The following is an 18,078-nucleotide window of genomic DNA, read 5'->3' as shown; positions in this document are numbered from 1 at the left end:
AGGGAGGAGATGTCTCCTTAGAGAATCATTAGGGTTGGAAAAGACCTGTAGGATCATCAAGTCCAACCAACACTGTGGTGTTCACCACTAAACCGTGTCCCCAAGTGCCACATCCATCACCTGCCAAGGGTTCTTTGAGTTCAGAGAACCAATAATTTTCTTTTAAGGGCCTCTCCACCCTGGTTGGGCAGGAGAGCTGAAGCTCTTGCAGGTGCTAAGTGATGAAAAGTAATTCCCAAAACACACTGACCTGTAGGAAATACTTTCCCCTGGAGGGATCAATCCCAGAGGGGATGAGTCTTCCTGGAGCCCAGCAAAACGTGGATTTTTACCAGTCCAAAACCTCATCCAGCTTGTGGTTGAAACAAGGCTGTGCCAAGCTGTGAGTGAGCTGGCTGGGCACAGCTTCATTCCTCACTTTCAGAGTCTGGATTCTGAAGGCTTGTGCCTGGAGCTGCTCCATGGAGGAAGATTTATTTGCACGGGACAAGAACAAGAAGTGTCATTGTTGTTCTGTGTGGGGACAGGAAAAGCCTGGCTGGCTGATTACCTCTGCTGGGCACTTTTTCTTACTGCAGGGGATAATTTGTTTCTGAATTAACTTCCTTTCTTGCCCTGTTTAAAGAGGGTTTCTGTTTCTCTTGGGTCTCCATAGTTTGACCCTTTGTATGATTTGGTTGAGAAATGTGTTATTACTCTGATAAAATCTTGGGTGTGGGGCAGACCTGGGGCATGTGGGACTCGGTGGATCTGGGCTTTTGGGGGAGCACTGCCAGTTCTCACCATCCCAGAGCCACACTCAGCTGGATGTAGAGAGGAGGAGAGCAAAGCAGAATTGGTGCTATAATTTAAATGCCCTTTTTATGAGCTCAATTATTGGAGGATCAAGATAAAATTGCTGAGAACTCAACCTGGCACCTCATTAAATCACAGTCCAGCATTTCCTTGTGTGACTAATCCTGGGTGAAAATAGATTTTTATTTTTTTTTTCAGCTTTCTGGCCAAAGCAAGGGAGAATCAAATGTAGCTCAACTCAAACCTAAAAGGAACCTGGAGGCTTTGGCCAAACCAGACTTGATTTAAAGTCAGCTGAAAATGTCTTGCTAGTTCTCAGCTTTTTTGGGGGGAGCTTTGGCTATTCACCCTTCAGATTTTTTTTCCTCTTGGTGGGAATTTATTTAAGTGCTACTTGAAAAAAGTTGTTTCATTTTGGAAGTGACTTTCCTCTTGGCCTGAGCTACGCTGAGTTTTCTCCATGTGAACCAAATGCCTTTTTTTTTTTTTCTTTTTTAGCCTTTGCAAATATTTGCACAAGTCTAGTAGGTACTGCAGTTTTGGTTTGTATTATATTTGCATCTGGATTGTGGAATCAAAAGTGGGAGCTGTAAGTGCTAGACCAAGGAATAGGATTTGAGTCAGCTAAAAAATGGCTTAAATTTGAAGAAAAGCTTGAGAATGATGCAGAATTGACTTGGCCTTGCATTGAAAATGCTGAGACACCACTTTTTTCCCCCCCAAATAAATGGATGTAACGGAGCTCAGACCCAGTGCAGATGAGGCTGCATTCTGCACAAAGGTAGAAAGGCTCAGGGACATCCCACCTTCTCTGTGACACCTGCTTAAAAACTGTTTTTAATCTGGTTTGCCCTCACTAAATCAACTCTAGCTCGATTTATGAAGGTTGTTATTGCCCTAAATTGTGTGTATATTGACCCTACCAGGTTGGAAATTCTTCAGTGGCCCATAACCAGCTTTACTGGTGTGGTACTGGGATTTAGGTGCAGTGTCAGTGTCAAAAGAGCTCTTCAGAGAAAAGTTGGGAGAAACTCTTATAGGTGTGAGAAGCCTCAAGCCCCAGAACTGTGGATAGAATTGTTTCAGATAAAAGTGGTTAATAATGACAGTGTTTTCCTTGGTGTCTTGTAAATGTGCTCAGTGTTGCTAGATCTTCCAGAGCTGCTGCTGCTTCCACACTTTCCCAGTCCCTCAAGTTAAGGAAACACCAGGTTTTGGTGTGCCAGCCAAGAGAATTAGCCTGTATTTGAAAGCCATTCAGTAACAAAGAACAGCCTTTTAGTCAAGTTTTCCCCTCCATACTCAAGAAGCTCTTGAGCTGAAGGGGTTTGTAACCCTGTAGAGTGGCACTGCTGGCAAGATTCTTGTCTCTGGAAATCATGGCCCTGGAGACAAGTTCCTGGAGCTGAAACATAACCCTGTCACTCCAGGGAGAAAGCTTTACCACAGGAGAATGTGTGGCTTGCTTAATTATTGCACTTTATAATAGGTTTTTCCAAATAACTTTGTAGTTCTTTGTAGTTTCTTGCTAGGTCAGGTCCTGCCTGGTGGACATGGTAGGGAAGAGATGATGTCTGGGAAGTGTTAGCACAACTCTGTGAGCCACAGGCAGGTGATCCCTGCTTTGGCCATCTCTGGGGTAGAACTGATGTTCAAAATGCCCAGAAGAACCTTCCTTTTCAAAACAAATCGATGAGCTCAGCAGCTGAGCTTTGAAAACGCTGAGAGGAGAGCTCAAAATAAGGGTCATTTTTGCTGCTGGTGCATTAGCCACTCACTGTTGGAGACCAGGTGGGTGAAGGTGGGAGAACTGAAGGTGTCAGACCCGCTTGAAGGTTCTCCAGTTGGTCTGAATACCAGAGTTTGTGCCTTCCCCCCTTGGCCTGTTGAACTGCAACACAAGGAGAATTGTCTGCTCTCCAGCCACAGCTGGATTGCAACCAAGGGCTTTGATTCGGTCGTGAAAACAAGTGTTGTCTGTGTTCCTTTGATCCCCTGGGAGGAAGGACAGGGATTGTTGCAGATCCAGTCTGTTGGTTTAGTCCAGGAGAAAACTTGCACTCTATTTTCAATTACTTTAGAAGATATTTATTCCTCACCTTTGGACCTGCCTGGAGATTTGTCTCTTCCAAAGTTGATTTGAGTAGAAAAAGGACACAAGAGGCTGTGGTGGAGGAAATAAATGAAACAGTGTCATCTTTCTCATGACCTGTATTGTTCTAATTAAGCTGTTTGGTTTCTCTCAGACAAGTCCCTTTGTCAGATTAATTTATATGAGTCGGCTGCTTCCAATCTGTGATCAGGAAGTCAAACTCAGTCAGAAAATACTCAGTGGTGTGATTATTTTTGAATGCAAATTACAAAGAACGTGATAGAAAATACAATGTTCTCCTGACTAGTGCGTTTCCAGCCAAAGGTCTTCAGGAGCTGTTCATGGGAGAGCCTTCAGGGTGCATGGCTGTGGGAATACATGTTAAAAGGAATGAAGCGGGCTGGAATTATGGATGAGAAGTTGAAGGAGAAATAAATCCTATCATAGGACCACAATAGGTGCTTTCTGGATGAATAAAAGGGAGCAAGCAGTTGAAATAACTTTGAACCAGGAAAAAAAAAGAGGAGAGGGGGAAAAAAAAATCACTGTGAGGTAGGAAAACACTTTCATATCTTTTCCAGTGTCAAGAGGCAAACCCTGTGTACATATTTCACCAGTGCTTTTCAGGAGGGTTGAGAAAGGAGTAGGAGGCTTTAAAGGCAGGAGAGCTGCAGTCCAGGCTGGAACTATCCACCTCCTGCAACTGCACCAAGCCCCAGAGTTTTCCAGCAGAAAAAATGACAACTAACCAGGTCCCAGCTCTGTTTAAACATCCCAGGGTGGAGACAAACCTGGTCTTCCAGAGGTGATCCCTGTATTTGTCTCAAACAGCTTGTTGCTAGTCTTTGTCTGGGGAGTCAAACAGCCACGCCATGCCCAGCAGGGCTGGATTGCAGCCATGGATTTCCCTGAGAGCAGGAATCCTGCCTGCTGTGGCCTCTGTGGATCTTGAGCAAGGAGGTCAGCTTGGTTTGTGTAACACATGTGCACCAGAAAGGGGAAAAATAACAGCTGGGAGCAAATGGGGAAAGCCATTACAACAGAGATCCACCCAAGGCAAAAGTGGAAATATATTGGTTTGGCACCTTGCCTTGATGTTTCCAGAAGCACTTTGGGAAATCAGGTGAAATGAAGTGTAATCTGCTTTCCAGTAATGTTTTTTAATAAGAGGCTTTTCTTGTAGAAACTTCTGTAGCTCTGCAAATACTGCTTGTGTTGTACTCTCATTTGGTGTCTTGGCTGTTAAAAAGCAGGTGGTGCAAGAGGGAGAGAATAAACCTTCAGATTGTGAAGGTTATTTCCCATAGAAACACGGATGTCAAATTCTACAGAAGAAAAAAAACCAGCAGAATTGGGTAATAGTAACTTAAAATCACTTTTTAAGACTTCAGAAGGGACTCTTTTACAACCAACAGCATCTTGTGTTTCTCGGGGTTGAAATGTGTGTTTGCAAACCTCCTGCACCAGGAGAGGGTAGGCCTTGAGTTGTGGTGCCAAGTTTTAACAATTCCCTTTTTCCCCCCAGTTGCACTATAAAGTCCCTTCAGCGACGTCACGTTTGCATCAGCCGCCTGGAGAGGCCTCAGAATTGGGGTGAAAACTCCTGTGAAGTGAGATTTGTGATACTGGTCCTGGCTCCTCCTAAAATGGTGAGTGTCGGGTTCTCCCAAAATGGTTTTTCCTCGGTCTCCTCCTGGGGTTAATAACTACTGCCTTTAAAACACGAGGGGATGTGAAAAGGCCTGAGACCTTCTCAGCAGTTGTCAAGATGATTCATACTCTCCTGAGGGGTGGATTTGTCAGCTGTGTCCTCGTCTCATGGCCTTGTAGCCTGACGGGGAGGAGGACACAGGTCCAGTGTGTCTGCAGTCCCCATACACACCTGTGGTGCCTCTGTCACTCCACAGCTTTCCCTCCTCCTGCTTTACCACTTGAGCTGCTATTTTTAGAGCTGAGAAATGCTGTTCCTGGTTAAAGCCCTGCTTGTGAAAGGCTCTTGTGATTCTACAGCTGATGCTCCTCTGGGTTACTTCCCAACCAACTCCCTTGGTGGGGCTCACAGTTACCCCCATGCAGCAGCTTGGGGTGATGTAACCAAGAGGAAGATGATGGAATTTTGGGCTCTATTGCTGTAGGAGTGAGACTGTTTGGGAGCTGGGGTGCTTGTAAGGTGTCCCTGAGTTCCTTTGGGATCTATTTTCTTAGCTTTTGGCACTTGAAAGGTCAAGATTGAAGCTTGCTCAGGTGTCCTTACTGGTTCTTTGGCGTAGACAAGGCCAACAAATGGCTCAGTGAACACATTTACTCCACTCGTGGAATATCATGCGTTGGAAGGGACCCACAAGAATCATCCAACTTCAATATCATCAAGGTTAATTGGGGATCACCATCCTGTCTTCCTAGAAAGCACTGGCTTGACCAAGATAGGGTGTTCTTGGAGCTGATGGCCAAATGGTTCAAAGCTCAAGACCTTTTGACACTTAATCTGGCTCTTTACACCCTGGGGCTACTGAGTCTGTGCTTTTGGGAGGTGCTGGAGAGGCTGGAGACCTTTTCTGGGACAGGATATATCCTGATTCAACTTCCTGCTCTCCAATGCTATCGGTGTGACCTTGGGACCTGCTGGTCTGGCCTGTCTGTCTCCTCCCGCCCTTGTTTAAATGGAAATACTGGTGTTTCCTCCTTCCCCAGGATTTCTGGCCGATCCTTCCCAACTCAATGCTTTTGGCATTAGACCTCGAAGCCCAACAGGCTGAAAACATATTGCCTTTCCTTGGGAAAAGCAGGAGGCAAAACAGCCGGGCCCGTGTGGGATCGCAGGGATCGGTCCCTCATTGTGTGGCCTCGTTATCTCCGCGCAAAGCACCCGGCGAACGGCTCCGCATCCGCTCTCGGAGCCTGAACCTTTGCAATTCCAATGGACAGCCTCAAATTAAGGAAGGGGAGCGGAGGCCAAGCCAGGGCTGCAGCTGCCAATATGCTTTTTATTTGAAACGAGGTGATGCAGCCAGCTCCAAGTGCGCATTTCTGGTGCAGCAGTTAAAATAATTAACCTGCTGACAGCGACCGATTAAACGGGGAGGGGGGGGGAAAAAAGCCCAGAAACTGGGCATCTGTTGTGCTGACAGCCCAGATCCTCGGCTTCTTTAATATGGAGCATGGAAAAACTCAAGTGTTCTTGCATATATCTGTGATCTTCCTCTGAGTGGTTCAGTCATCTCCCTGGGAAAGCGAAGATCAGGGACAGCATTGGGAATCTTGAAGCAATCCTTGAGGCCTCCAGCCCAAGGGTTGCTGCTGCTCAGAGATGAAAGGTGGAGCCTCCCCTGTGGTGGCAAATCCAGGCTGGTTCAGTCTGAAAGGACCAGACTTGCAAACTCTACAAGCAAGTCCCAGAGCAAATCTTTCCCTTAAACCCAAACCTTTCCCTAGAAACTTAAATGGAACGTGTCCTGGCAGATGTGTCTGAAGGGACTTTACTGGTGATGGAGGGGATGATGATGGAATCCTAGAATGGTTTGGGTTGAAGGGGACCCTAAAGACCATCTCATTCCTGCCATGGGCAGGGACACCTTCCACTAGCCCAGGTTGCTCCAAGCCTTTTCCAACCTGGCCTTGGACACTTCCAGGGATGGGGCAGCCACAGCTTCCCTGGGCAAATGGAGGAGAGGGTGATGTGAGTGATGAAAGAAGCACAATGTCAGTGATGATTTCGGGACCAGCTTGGTGCCACCCACTTGTCTGTGCCTCTGCACTGAGCCACACTGAATTATTTGGTTGTGTTCATGAAGAAACCGTTCATCTGTTGTGTTATGAATCATGGGAAGCAGTTCAGATCAATCACATATGCTCCCTACTGCTTTTCACAGCAGTGTGAGGAGCTTGGAGGCTGCCCAAAGGAGAGGAGTTTGTTTGGGTGTCTTTAGTAGCTGCTGCGTGATGAGTGTGGTGAGTAGCAAAGGTGGGTGGGTTAAAACTTTGCCTCAAAGGGAGCTTTTAATGTGCTCTGGTTCTGTGTAACTTTGCCTTGGTAGGTGTCTTTTCTGGCCTGACCACAGTGGTGTGAGCAGTTGAGCAGATCAGGGTTTGTGGAGCTTGGGTTTGGTGGGTTTGTGCAGGGTTGGGGAGCTCAGTCTCCTTTGCTCTTTCCTTTGTATCCAATATCCAGGGTGCTTAAAACAATAGGAAAGCAGACTTGGATTCTGCTTGAAGATGTACCCTAAAACATCAGGCCTGTGGCTCACAGGAATGTTTGAGCCCACAAACAGACACTTTTTCCTCAAGTGTTTTGACAATTTCCTGTCCCTTCCAAATCCTTAGTGAAGATGGACAAGTGCTGCTCGTGTGTGTGCTCAGCTTCTTCTTTCCCATCCTTCCCTCTGTGCCAGTACTTGCTTTAGCTGTGAGCTCTAAATCTCCACTTCTGCTGCCCGAATTACCCCAGGGTGACCAACTGAGCTGAGTTGTAATCCCCAGAAAACAGAGATCTGATGAAGCAGGTGAGCACAATAATCTCAGTCTTTCATATAAGACATCAGGACACTTCTCCGTGCTGGAACCTTGACTTATAGCGCCTTTCCACCCCAGCAGCAGTAATGCTGAGGTGCTGCGAGATGGCAAAGACTTGGATTTGTCTATTCTTAGCAACCCTGAAGAGAAACCAGGGATAAAATGCATGCTGAGCATGATTCAGCTTTGAATCGAGTCCTGGGAAGTTGATCAAGTCAAAGTGATCAGTGCTTCTGGGCAGGACCTGCGTGGTGGTGCTTCACAAGGTTCTGCTGTGGCTGGTGATTTCACCTGCAACATCTTCCACATGTTCCTCACCTTCTCCCTCAGGTGTCTCTGGGATCCTGGAAGCCAGGCAGCTTCCTCTTCAGATGGAAACCCAGTGGGTTTATCTTTCAGGAGCAAAAGAAAAATCGTTTTACAAGTGCTTTTTCTGTCTCTTATTTTTATTTTTTATTTTTTTTCCTGCTCAGAAAAGCACCAAAACGGCCACAGAAGTGGGCAGGACCTTTGCCACGATGTTTTCCGACATCACCTTTCGGCAGAAGCTCCTGGAGACCAAAACTGAGGAGGAGTTCAAGGAGGCCTTAGTCCACCAACGGCACTTGCTGACGGTGGTGAACCAGAGGCCCTCAGGGAGGAGCGATGGGCACAAGTCACACGGTCATAAACCACTCAAGGTAAGGCTGGCCAGCACCTCTGCTTCACTCGTGTCCAGGTGCATAAATCCTGGGGGATTTGGGCTGAGGAGGTGAAGCACTTGAGTCCAGGGGATGCAAGAAGCTCTCCGAGGAAGCACCGAGGCTTCCCCGAATGGCTGCTGTGTGTCCATCCACCTTCCTCACTCCTGCTGTAAACCAAAGAAGAAAAAAACCAAAAAAACACACTTCAAAGAGACAGGTGCTGAAGGGATGCAGAGCAGTAGGGGGGTGAAATGGTTACAGGACTTTGATTCCAGATGCTTAATCAAGGGTGGGATTAATGGATCACTGTGTGTTGTCGCTCCAAGGTACTTAATCCTTACAATCAGGAGACTCCTAAAGAAGCTGCTGCTTGTCTTTCCCTCAGCCAAAAGGCTTCTTGGCCATCTCTGCACGGTAATTTCACTTAAAAACTTGCCTGTCAGTATTTGGCCTGGCTTCTCCCTGTTTGATCTGTAGCTCTGTAAAGCATTACTTGCTCTGTGCTTTAAAGTTCGGGGGAAATGCTGTAACTCGGCTTTCTTTTCTGGAATTTCCTGTGTGTTGGTCATTGCTTTGTTTTTCCCTTCAGAAATCCATTCTTTAAGCAGACAGCATACCTGGAAAAACAAACTGGGCCATCTCCAGCATGCTGCTCCTGTCCCTGAATTACAAATAACCTGAAAGCTTTGGTTTGCCTACAGTGCAGGAGCTGCTTAACTTATCACTCCTCTCTTTTTTTTTTTCCCTGGGATAGATTTAAGGGGTTTGATCTGCACATCTGGAAATGAGCAAAGCTCATGTTTTTCCCTGCAGAATCCCCTTGCTTATTATAGGTAGTGCTTTGAACTTTGCTAGACCCCATACCTGCTCTTAAGTTTGCAGAACAAGTCTTGAAACCCTCTTTAAACCCAGGTTGTGCAGGGCAGGGATGTTTGGAGCAGTGATTTGGGTAAAGTAGGTTTAACCCTTTATACTTGGCCTTTCAGAGGAGGTGTTATTAGAGCAGTTGAAGTGTCTGGCTCTGTCTTCTGCTAAAACTGGCCATTTTTTAAGGTGTCTAGGGGGAGTTTCTGCTCTGGTTTGGTGAGCAGGAGGGCTCACCAAATGCTGAGCTTGTGTTGGCCCTGGCACTGGTGATTCCTACCAGCCTTGTTGGAAAAGCAGCCTTGGCCAGGAAGGGCTTTGATGCCTCTGAGCCAGAGCTGTAGACAGTGACACTTGCTTCTTCAGCTCTTGCTTTTGGCATTGACAGTTGTCTGGATTTGGTAAACTGTTGTTTTTAAACCCTTTTATCCTTCAGCCCTAGGGAGGTGCAGCCTGGGTTAGTGCTAACTCTGCTCTCTCATGTCCCTTGGAAGAAGCTCTTCCCCACCCTGCCTTGCCAGCACAGATCTTGAGAGCTGGGATGGAGGTGTCTTTTCCTGAGAGCCACCTCCAGCAGCATCCCCTCCCCCTGTGCAGTAACCTGGAGAAGGAAGCATTTCACATGAGACCAGGGGTGTAATTTCAACCTGTGAACCACCCCCAGTGAAATAAAAACCTTGGAGCTGCTGTATTCCTACAGTGAGCTCTCAGGGGGATGTAAAGTCTCTTGGTGACATGAAAATCTGCCTCCTGCCTCCCTTCTTCCCTTGGTCCTGCAGTGAGGGGGGAGAAAAGGGCCTTAAATTCTGTGTGTGAGTGGGATTTTTGCAAGTGCTTGTTTTCACCTTTGCTAAAACACCGAGGGGGATGTGCCAGTCACATTCCATGCTGTGCCTGCAGCACTGTCACTCTGCTTTGGCTCATCTCAGAGGATTATTTAGGCAAGGCTATGTACTCAATCATAATTAAGCCAGCCTGAAATCCTCCTGGTTACTGAGGCATCTAATTGTGATTTTGTTCATGGAGGAGCCCTGAACAGCTGTGATGTTTCCTGGCTGTGATTTTTGTGTCCTGTGTGGATTTGCTGGGGGGGAGGGGGGGACGACTATGCTAGCTCAGCATCAGCAGGAGAGAGGATATAGTGTCTCTGGTGTGTAAAACACTCATTCAGCCCTCCAGTACTTTTGGGGAGGGCTGATAAGGGGTCAGAGTTGTTGGAGCTGATGTTTTCTGTTTGGCTTTCTAGCTGCTGTTAAGTGCTGGCTCAGCCTCTCCCAACAACCCAAGTAGTGGTCACCTAAGGCAAGAGACCTAAAGCAAGACAATCTAGGGATTCCTAGAATGGAAAGTGGATAATTCATGACCTTCTAGTTGTTTTTTGTGTGTGTGTGTCCTCCTTTGCTGCTCTTTCCTGCTTTGCCTATTAAGAGCAGCAGGGGAAAAGCACTTGGATGGACTTGCAAAGAGGAGAAGAAGGATTTGGTGCTCCTGAGCTACAGTTCCTAAAGCTAATAAGCCTTGAGCTTTGTGTTCCTGAGGGATAAAGCTCTGGTCTCCTGGATAAGGCTACCTGGGGTCAGAATGTTAAATCAAAAGTGGTGGCAAAGCCTTGAGAGATGTGATATTATGAATGGGAGTGGGAAGCCGATGGGCCAACCAAACTTAACACTCTGAGGGAGAAAGAAGCAGGGAATGGCAGTCCAAGAGATTCCCAGCACTGGAGCGTATGAAGGAGATTAAAAAGGACAAGAGTGAAGTGTCAGCGCTCTCCTTACCAAGGTTTTTGGAAAACTCAGAAGTTGGCAGGAGGCAAAAGCCAGACTGAAACATGCCTGGAGTAGAGCTGGACAGGGAGTGTGTGTGGTGGGAGTGGGGCAGGGAAGGTGTGTGGTGGGATAGGTTGGGGGGTAAAAGCAAAATCCAAAAAGGGCTGCCACTTCAGAGGCCAGTAAATTTGGTCTTTTATGTTTTATATTTTTTTCTCTTTTATAACTTGGTGTTTTAGCAGCCTTCCAGTGCCTAAAGGGGACTGCAGGGAGGCTGGAGAGGGACTTCTGCAGGGACAGGGAGTGACAGGACAAGAGGGAAGGGTGTTAGGCTGAAGGAGGGTACATTTACGTTGGATATTGGGAGGAAATTGTTCCTTGTGAGGGTGGTGAGGCCCTGGCACAGGTTGCCCTGAGAAACTGTGGCTGCCCCTGGATCCCTGGAAGTGCCACTCACAGCTTTGTGCCCAGGTGCCCTTTCCCCGCCTGCCCCAGGAACTGCCCTGTGCCTCTGCCCCGGAAGATGAGACACCCTGAGCATCATTTTCCCTGTGCTCAGTGCAGCATGATAAGTAAACATCCTTGTCATTAAAGCCATTGTGATTCTCTGGCTGACTCATGCCTTCAGGAATCTCTTTCTGGGGGGAAAAATTAAATTGCTTTTCGAGTGCATATGGCTTTGATGTCCAGCCCCGCCACTGAATGTGGTTGAGGCTCTTGGCTTTTTCAGAAATCCTTAAAATGCAGATGTTTTGCTGGTGTCTGCCAGTGTAACATCTGTCTTTTCATCCTCATTGTTCAGGGTAGGCTTTAAACTGTCCTAAAATTCTACAGGGATGTTGGCAAGTTGCAACAGAATTAAGTATGAAATATGAGATAACATATCCTGATAAAGGAGCTGGTCCTCTGAGGTGTCTTTTACACCCCGAACCCTCGAGTTTATTGTACCTAGTGTACTCCTTCTGAAGGAAAAGTTGCCTTTCTGTGTTTTATTTATCTGATCTGCCGGGTGCTGCAAACAGGTGAGTCCCAGCAGAGAAGGCAAAGCTGTGTGTAGTCTATTAAATGAGCACTGTGGCATCAAGTCCTTTCTAAAGCAGTAATTTTTATCAGTTTCCACATAAACCAACCAAAGCAAGAGCTCCCTGCTGTTTTGAGATCATCTCTCTGTGTAAATTTTGGATCTGTGATTTTATTTCCCCCCCTTACACCCTCTAGCAGAGGTTATAAGTCTTTTGTGTCTAATTCTGCACCAAATATATGAAAAGTTTAAAATGAGCCAGCTGGGGTTGTTATCACTCTAGAAAGGTGCATTGGATTTTCAGAGTAGTGTGTTTGCTCTGAGAATAACAGGGAAAAAAAATCTGACAGGTGCCTCATTTGCAAGTGTTGCCTACTCTGACTCTTTCCATGTGCTTTCCATAAGGATGGAGTTGTGAGAATTGGGAGGCTGAGAGTCAATAGCAGCTGTCACCTATTCCTGACAAGCTCCTTGTTGCCTGTGGTGAGCATCAGATCATATCACCAATCACTCTGCACCTTGCAGGCCCCCAGACCAGAAATAAAAGGGAATATGTTGGATATTTGGAACCCTTTCACAATGTTCTTACTGCCTTTTAACGGGAAGATTTATGGTTTGGATTTATGTGAAGTTATTCAAGCTTGTTCCCTTTTGGTTGTGGAGTTTGAGGTGCAGAAAGCCTTAATTCCCTTACTACAGCTCTTTGAGGTCTCCTTTTCCCATGGAAATGCCAAAGGATGGAGCACTTGCTGGGGATCCCCTTCATGTGGATTTGGGGGAAGAGTTTTTTGTGCTGGAATCTAAAGAAAAAAAGTTGGCATCTCTGACGTGATGTTTAACCCCAGGGTACCCCAAAGTCCGACCCTTCCCAGGGGATCATCAGCTCCCTCACCTGCAAAACCAGGGATGCAGATAGGAATGGGAGGGGAAAAAAGGGAAGGAAGGGAGGAAAACAGGGTGGTCTGGGGGGGGGGGAGATATTTTCTCAATTACAATGCTATTGAGGATATAAAACGAGGCCCGACGAGTTTATTTTTATTAAAACGACAAGATGGGAGTTGAATGCCCTATTGAAAACGAGCAGCTCTGCCCCTCTCCGGGCTGAATGAGGAGGTTAATCTCTTTAACAATGCGTGAGCCTTTGCTCTGACACAGCACTTCCTTCCTTTCTTTAGCTGCACGAGTTTCTCAATGTTGGCAAGGGGATTTCTGATGACATTGCACGAAGGTTTCCAGTGTACGCGTTGGACTTCACCGATGGTACGTTGGCCAATGTTTATGAAAGCCTTGGCCTGGCTTGGGATTTATTCTTTTTTTTTTTTTTTTTTTGTGGGTGATGTGATGTCCTGTTTACAGTGTGCATTGAATGTGTGCTTTGATATGTGTAATAGCCCTCTTATTCCTGATTTAAATAAGAATATTCGGACAAAAGGCTGTGAATGGGCAGCCGGGTGCGCTGGAGATGAGGAGCTTGCAGTGTTTCCTTAATTAAGGTGCTGATGGGGTGTAGATGAGGGTTTTAATTTTTATGAAGCAACGAGGCCATTAAATGCATCGATTATTGCCACGTGGAGACTCAGATCAGCTCATTGCAACCTAATTAGTCAGCACTGGCCTAATAAACCCTTTCTTCTGTCTTTGCAGTCCAGCATCACCCGTATTTCTAGCAATGCTGTGGGAGTTGAAAATGCTTAAGCAAAATGTGAGGGCTGCAGTAACTTCACAGCTTGGTGTTGTGAAAAACAGGATATAGCTTGTCTGCTCTCACCAGATCACAGCAGCAGCAATGTGCTGTTTACACTGAGCCTCAGGTTTTGGGCTTTATGCAGCTCCACAGTGGCCTTGTGGGGTTTAAGAGTCGCTTTTTCCCATTTATCTTTCGAACTTTCAGGGATCCTTGAAGGCTTGGAGAAGTCCTTGGGGCAAACCATGATTACAGAGCCCCAGCCTGACATCAAAACACGTTTTTTTGGCTTACCGGGGAGCTGGTTAGTGTATCAAACATAGAAAGTTTGCATAAAGTGAAGAAGTGGAGTGTAGGCAGGGAGAACCTTGGGGGTTTATCAGACACCCTCCTGCTGTTAAATTCTCCTCAGCTCAAGCCACAGCTGAGGGCAATCTCCCTTGGCTTAGGCATGAAAACAAGGTGCACACCCAAGCCCCAATTTGCAAAGTATTTTAGTGCAAAGCCACCTTTCACAACAGCTTAAGCCTGAGAGAAGAGTGGCCAGGCTGTGGATGTGTGTCCTTCCCACAAGGATGGTCACCACCAGCAGAGGAATGGTTGATGCTCAGCTGAAGGAGATGCTGCATCTTGGGAGTTGCTTCCCACAGAGATCCAGGTTTTTCAGCTAGGAATGTTTCATTCCCCACAGTGTTGTTGAGCAGTTATTGGTATCCACTCAGAGAATAAAACAGGATGAGCTGCTGGCTTGGCACAGGGGTTGAGATCTGGATGCTTTCTCCAGCTGCTTTGGATGAAACTCTTCCCAGGAGTTTTAGGACCATAGGCAGGCTCCATTTTGAGTTAAGCTAATGCTGATTTCTCTGGGGATTTGAGGTATGTTGAGGAGGAAGGGAGAATGACATGATTTTCGGGGCAGCAGCAAAGAGTTTGGTCAAACAGAACAGATATTTCTTGGCTTTGCATCACTGGCATCAGGTCAGGACTTCAGCTCCTAATCTGGACATGTCATCTCTGTGGCTGCTGCTTTGTAAAGTTGTCAAAGCCTCATTTTTCATTATAAAGGGATACTGAGGCACTTGAGAAGGGAACTGCTGCAGAAACACCTTTTGGGGACCCATGTTCACCTCAAGACAGGGCAGTGTCTGCCGTGACTGAGTCCTGAGCACAGCAGGTTCACAGCCACAAAATCCTATAATGCTCCTACGGCCAACTTTTGGCCTATAATGCTCCTGCAGCCAACTTTTGGCCTATAATGCTCCTGCAGCCAATTTTTGGCTGTCAGCAGATTTGGAAACCTGTGGCAGGAAGAATGTAGTAAGAATTCCTTACATTACTACATTCTTCCTGCCACAGAAACCCACTTGAGGGTCCATGGTCTGAACTCAAAATGCAACCAAATTAACCTGTGTGTGTTGCCTCATCCCTGGGGAGCCCAGCTCCACAAGTTTTCCATGAACTGATGCACAGAGTGGATATAAAACCGGTATAAAATGCAATTGTATGTTAAAAAGGGTCAGGGTATTGTTACAAAACTTGTGGAGACGCAGAAAAGAGCCCAGTGAAACTCCAGAAGCACTTCAGCTCAAATGGAAAGTTCTGGCCTTAGGAGCAGTTGTGCCCTTTCAAAATAGGATATAGGGAAAGGGGGATTTAAAAAAGAAAACCCTGTATATTAGTATGTGCCATTTCTTCCCAGAAGCCAGAAATTAGGTTGAATTCTTTAAGGAGCTGCTTGAAATGAAAACCAGATGGAGCATAAAGCATCTGCCATAAACCACCGAGACCGAAGGTGATCAGGAATGTGGAATTCCTGGACCATCTCAAAGCAGCAGAGTATCAGAACATGAGGGATTTGAACTATCCAAGTGTATCTGCGCTCCAGACAGCCACATGTGCATCATCAAAGAGCTCTGAATTGCACAGATGCTGCTTTTTGAATGGTTGGAGTCTCTAAATCCTCAACCTGAGAAGCAACCTGGGGTTTGGTTTGGACAGATAAACTGATGAAGGGCAGGGTGATAAATGGTGAGGCTGTTGTGGGATCAGCACATCCTTGGTCAGTTGGAGTTCTGTGGGATTGGTCTTCACACACTGCACAAAGCTGACCATTAAATTATCCTTTATCACCATGATTTGGGAAAGAAATGAATAGTCTTTCTCTTCTTTTTCCCCTCTTACTCCAGATTAGGAACCTGTCAGCTTTGTTTTCTGAAGTCTTGTGCATCTTACTGAACGTGTAGCAATCAAGGAAGAGTTTCCTAAACTCTTAGTCCAGGATTTTAGCATTATAGGTGCCTGTAATAGATGTCTTCCAGCAGGAGCACGTGAAGACGAACAACTGGATCATGCTGAGCTGAAAACCACCTGTAGTTTTCCTTTAAACTGGAATTCACACCGTTTGGCACATGTTCTCTTCTTAATGTCTGCAGCCTTTGTATGCAGGATTCTGCTGTCTTAAAAAACAGTTTGACTGATCATCATTCATCTTGATCTTGTCAGAGAGGCTCAAAACACTCACGTGTCAATTTTATTACTTTTTACATCTCAGTCAAGCCACAGGAGCTTCCTGAAATTTCTTTATGTTGAGGCTGGTTTGACTGAAGGAGGGAAACCTGCCTAAGCTCAGATACAAGTTTTCTGACACTCCTTAAAGTTGCTGTCTTTATTCTTCAGTGTCTGTTTTTCTGTTACAACACAGAGGAATAAACACCAACGTAGTGCCTGAAGTGCCCAGTGGGAAATTTGAGGTGCCAGAGATGTTTCTGGTGAGCTTTGCCGTGTTCTACCATATCCCTTCACCTCTTGGGGGGAGGCAGAGTGGAGGAGAAAGAGGAGAACTGAGGCTTGTTCCCTTTCTCCCTGTTTTTCTGGACCTGTGTCTTTGGTACATGGCTGTGGTGGGTGGATAAGTTCAGCTGGAGATGTGGATTTCTCTCTGTCCTTGGTCCTGCAGAGGGTCCCTGACCAGCTCCTGAGAGTAAGGCCAGGATATCTGCTGGCAGAATCCTTGGAATTTGGTGAGGTGTTTGCAGGAGGGAGATCTTCAACACTCCCTGTAATGCAGGCATGCTCAGATGGAAGGCTTGAAGGCACTGGAAAAACTGGGATTCAAAAGGGAACTCTTGTCCTGCTGGTTGTCTAACGGAACTCGGAGCTTAAACCTGCTGGAATGTTGCCTGTGGATTTGGATGTGCCAGATTTTTGACTCTCCCACCTGGCTGCCCTGGCCACCTTGTCTGGCAGGATTCCATTCTTGAGGAAGGAGGAATAGTAAAGGGATTGCAGATAAATTTTTTGCCTTCTCTTCCATGCCTCTCCTGCCCTGAGTTAGATGTGAGGGAGCTCGTGCATCCCTTCATCCCCAAATATCCCCTGGGGGCTGAAGGTGAACATCCTGAGTTCTTGGATGCTTTGGGGCATCGTGACCTGGGTTGCTTTGAAGTCTCTCCCTGTCTTGGTGGTGACAGAAATGCTTTGAAGATGTACAAAAGCACCTTGTGTTGGCTGTGGATTTTCCTTCCAAGAGACCAGCACTTCATGGGAAATGGGCTGAAAGGAGCAAGAGAGGAAGGGAAAGCTCTGAGCCCTTGATTTATTCCTTCCTGCTTCTCTACTCTGAGCACTTGCTTGGCTTCTCCAGCATCAGTAAGAGTGGATTTCCTTTTCCAGTGAAGTTCCTGGTCCCACTTGTGCTGTGATTTACTCTTCACAGGACTTCAGGGAAGATTCATCTCCAGAACATTAGGCAAAGTCCAGGAACCATCAAATAAGTGAAAACCCAGCTTGAGGGCATTAGAAGTTTTGTGGTTTTATGACTGAAGACCTATGAACAGATATTCTTGTAGTGTTTTTAACATTAAAATATGATTTTTTTTTTTTAATTAGGGCTTTAATAGACATGTCCTTTTTGCTATGCTGTGGGTCAGTGTAATTAAACTTGTTTTGCACAGGATATTTCAGAGAATTGGCAAGGAACATTAACACAGACATGGACATTTCATAGAATGTCCATCAGTCAAGACTTTGATTTAGTAAATGTAAAATTAGTAGAGTTAAGGAGCCCTAAGTGCAGTCTTTGGGTCTCCATTTCCTTATTGATGTAAAATCCCAGGCAAAACAAGGCCAGGAATGTTGCAGTTTTCTCTGAAACTCTCCCCTTGTCTCTAAAAAATGTGACATTTCAGAAGTCCGGGCAAGTAAAGTAGAACTGTCATGTTGATGAATATAAAATATAATTACTCCCCATTTCAATGTGTAGACATACACCTTAATTTCAGGGGATTGCTCCTGTAATAGTTAGCTACTCAAACCTCACAGCTGGACCCAGAGCTGATTTTTTTTCTGCTGTAAATGTTCATGGTGCAGGTGGAGTGACACGTTTTTCAGTGGCTTTATGAGCCTGTCACAGATGAAATGCCACCACAATGCAGCTCACCTTCTTCTGAGTGGAGTCATGTCAGTCCAGGGTTGCCAATGCAACCTGAAGATGCTTTGCCAGATGTTGACTTTAGAAAGGCAAAAGGCAAATTGTGGTTAAGGCTGGATTTTAGTGCTTGTGACAGGTGGGTCTGTGCAAGGAGGCAGTGTTTGGTCAGGGCTTTAACTGAAGTTAGAGTGAGCAATCATCTCTGTGAAAGGTGGATTTTTGTGAGCAGTCATCC

General features: G+C 46.2%; 1 protein-coding gene across 5 annotated transcripts in view; it reads left to right on the top strand.

The window, feature by feature from the left end:
* Positions 1-18,078, top strand: part of SLC4A11 (solute carrier family 4 member 11) — a 99,001-nt gene that overhangs the window by 51,220 nt on the left and 29,703 nt on the right. For all 5 annotated transcript variants that reach the window (XM_027660515.1, XM_027660516.1, XM_027660519.1 and 2 more), the window contains 3 exons: positions 4,413-4,536; positions 7,870-8,076; positions 12,906-12,990. In XM_027660515.1, the coding sequence (XP_027516316.1) occupies positions 4,413-4,536; positions 7,870-8,076; positions 12,906-12,990 (416 nt within the window). The remainder of the gene's footprint in view (positions 1-4,412; positions 4,537-7,869; positions 8,077-12,905; positions 12,991-18,078) is intronic.

Source organism: Corapipo altera, unplaced genomic scaffold, assembly GCF_003945725.1.
Source record: "Corapipo altera isolate COAL_440 unplaced genomic scaffold, ASM394572v1 295, whole genome shotgun sequence".
Lineage (NCBI taxonomy): Eukaryota > Metazoa > Chordata > Aves > Passeriformes > Pipridae > Corapipo > Corapipo altera.
This window is presented reverse-complemented; position numbering and strand designations above follow the sequence as displayed.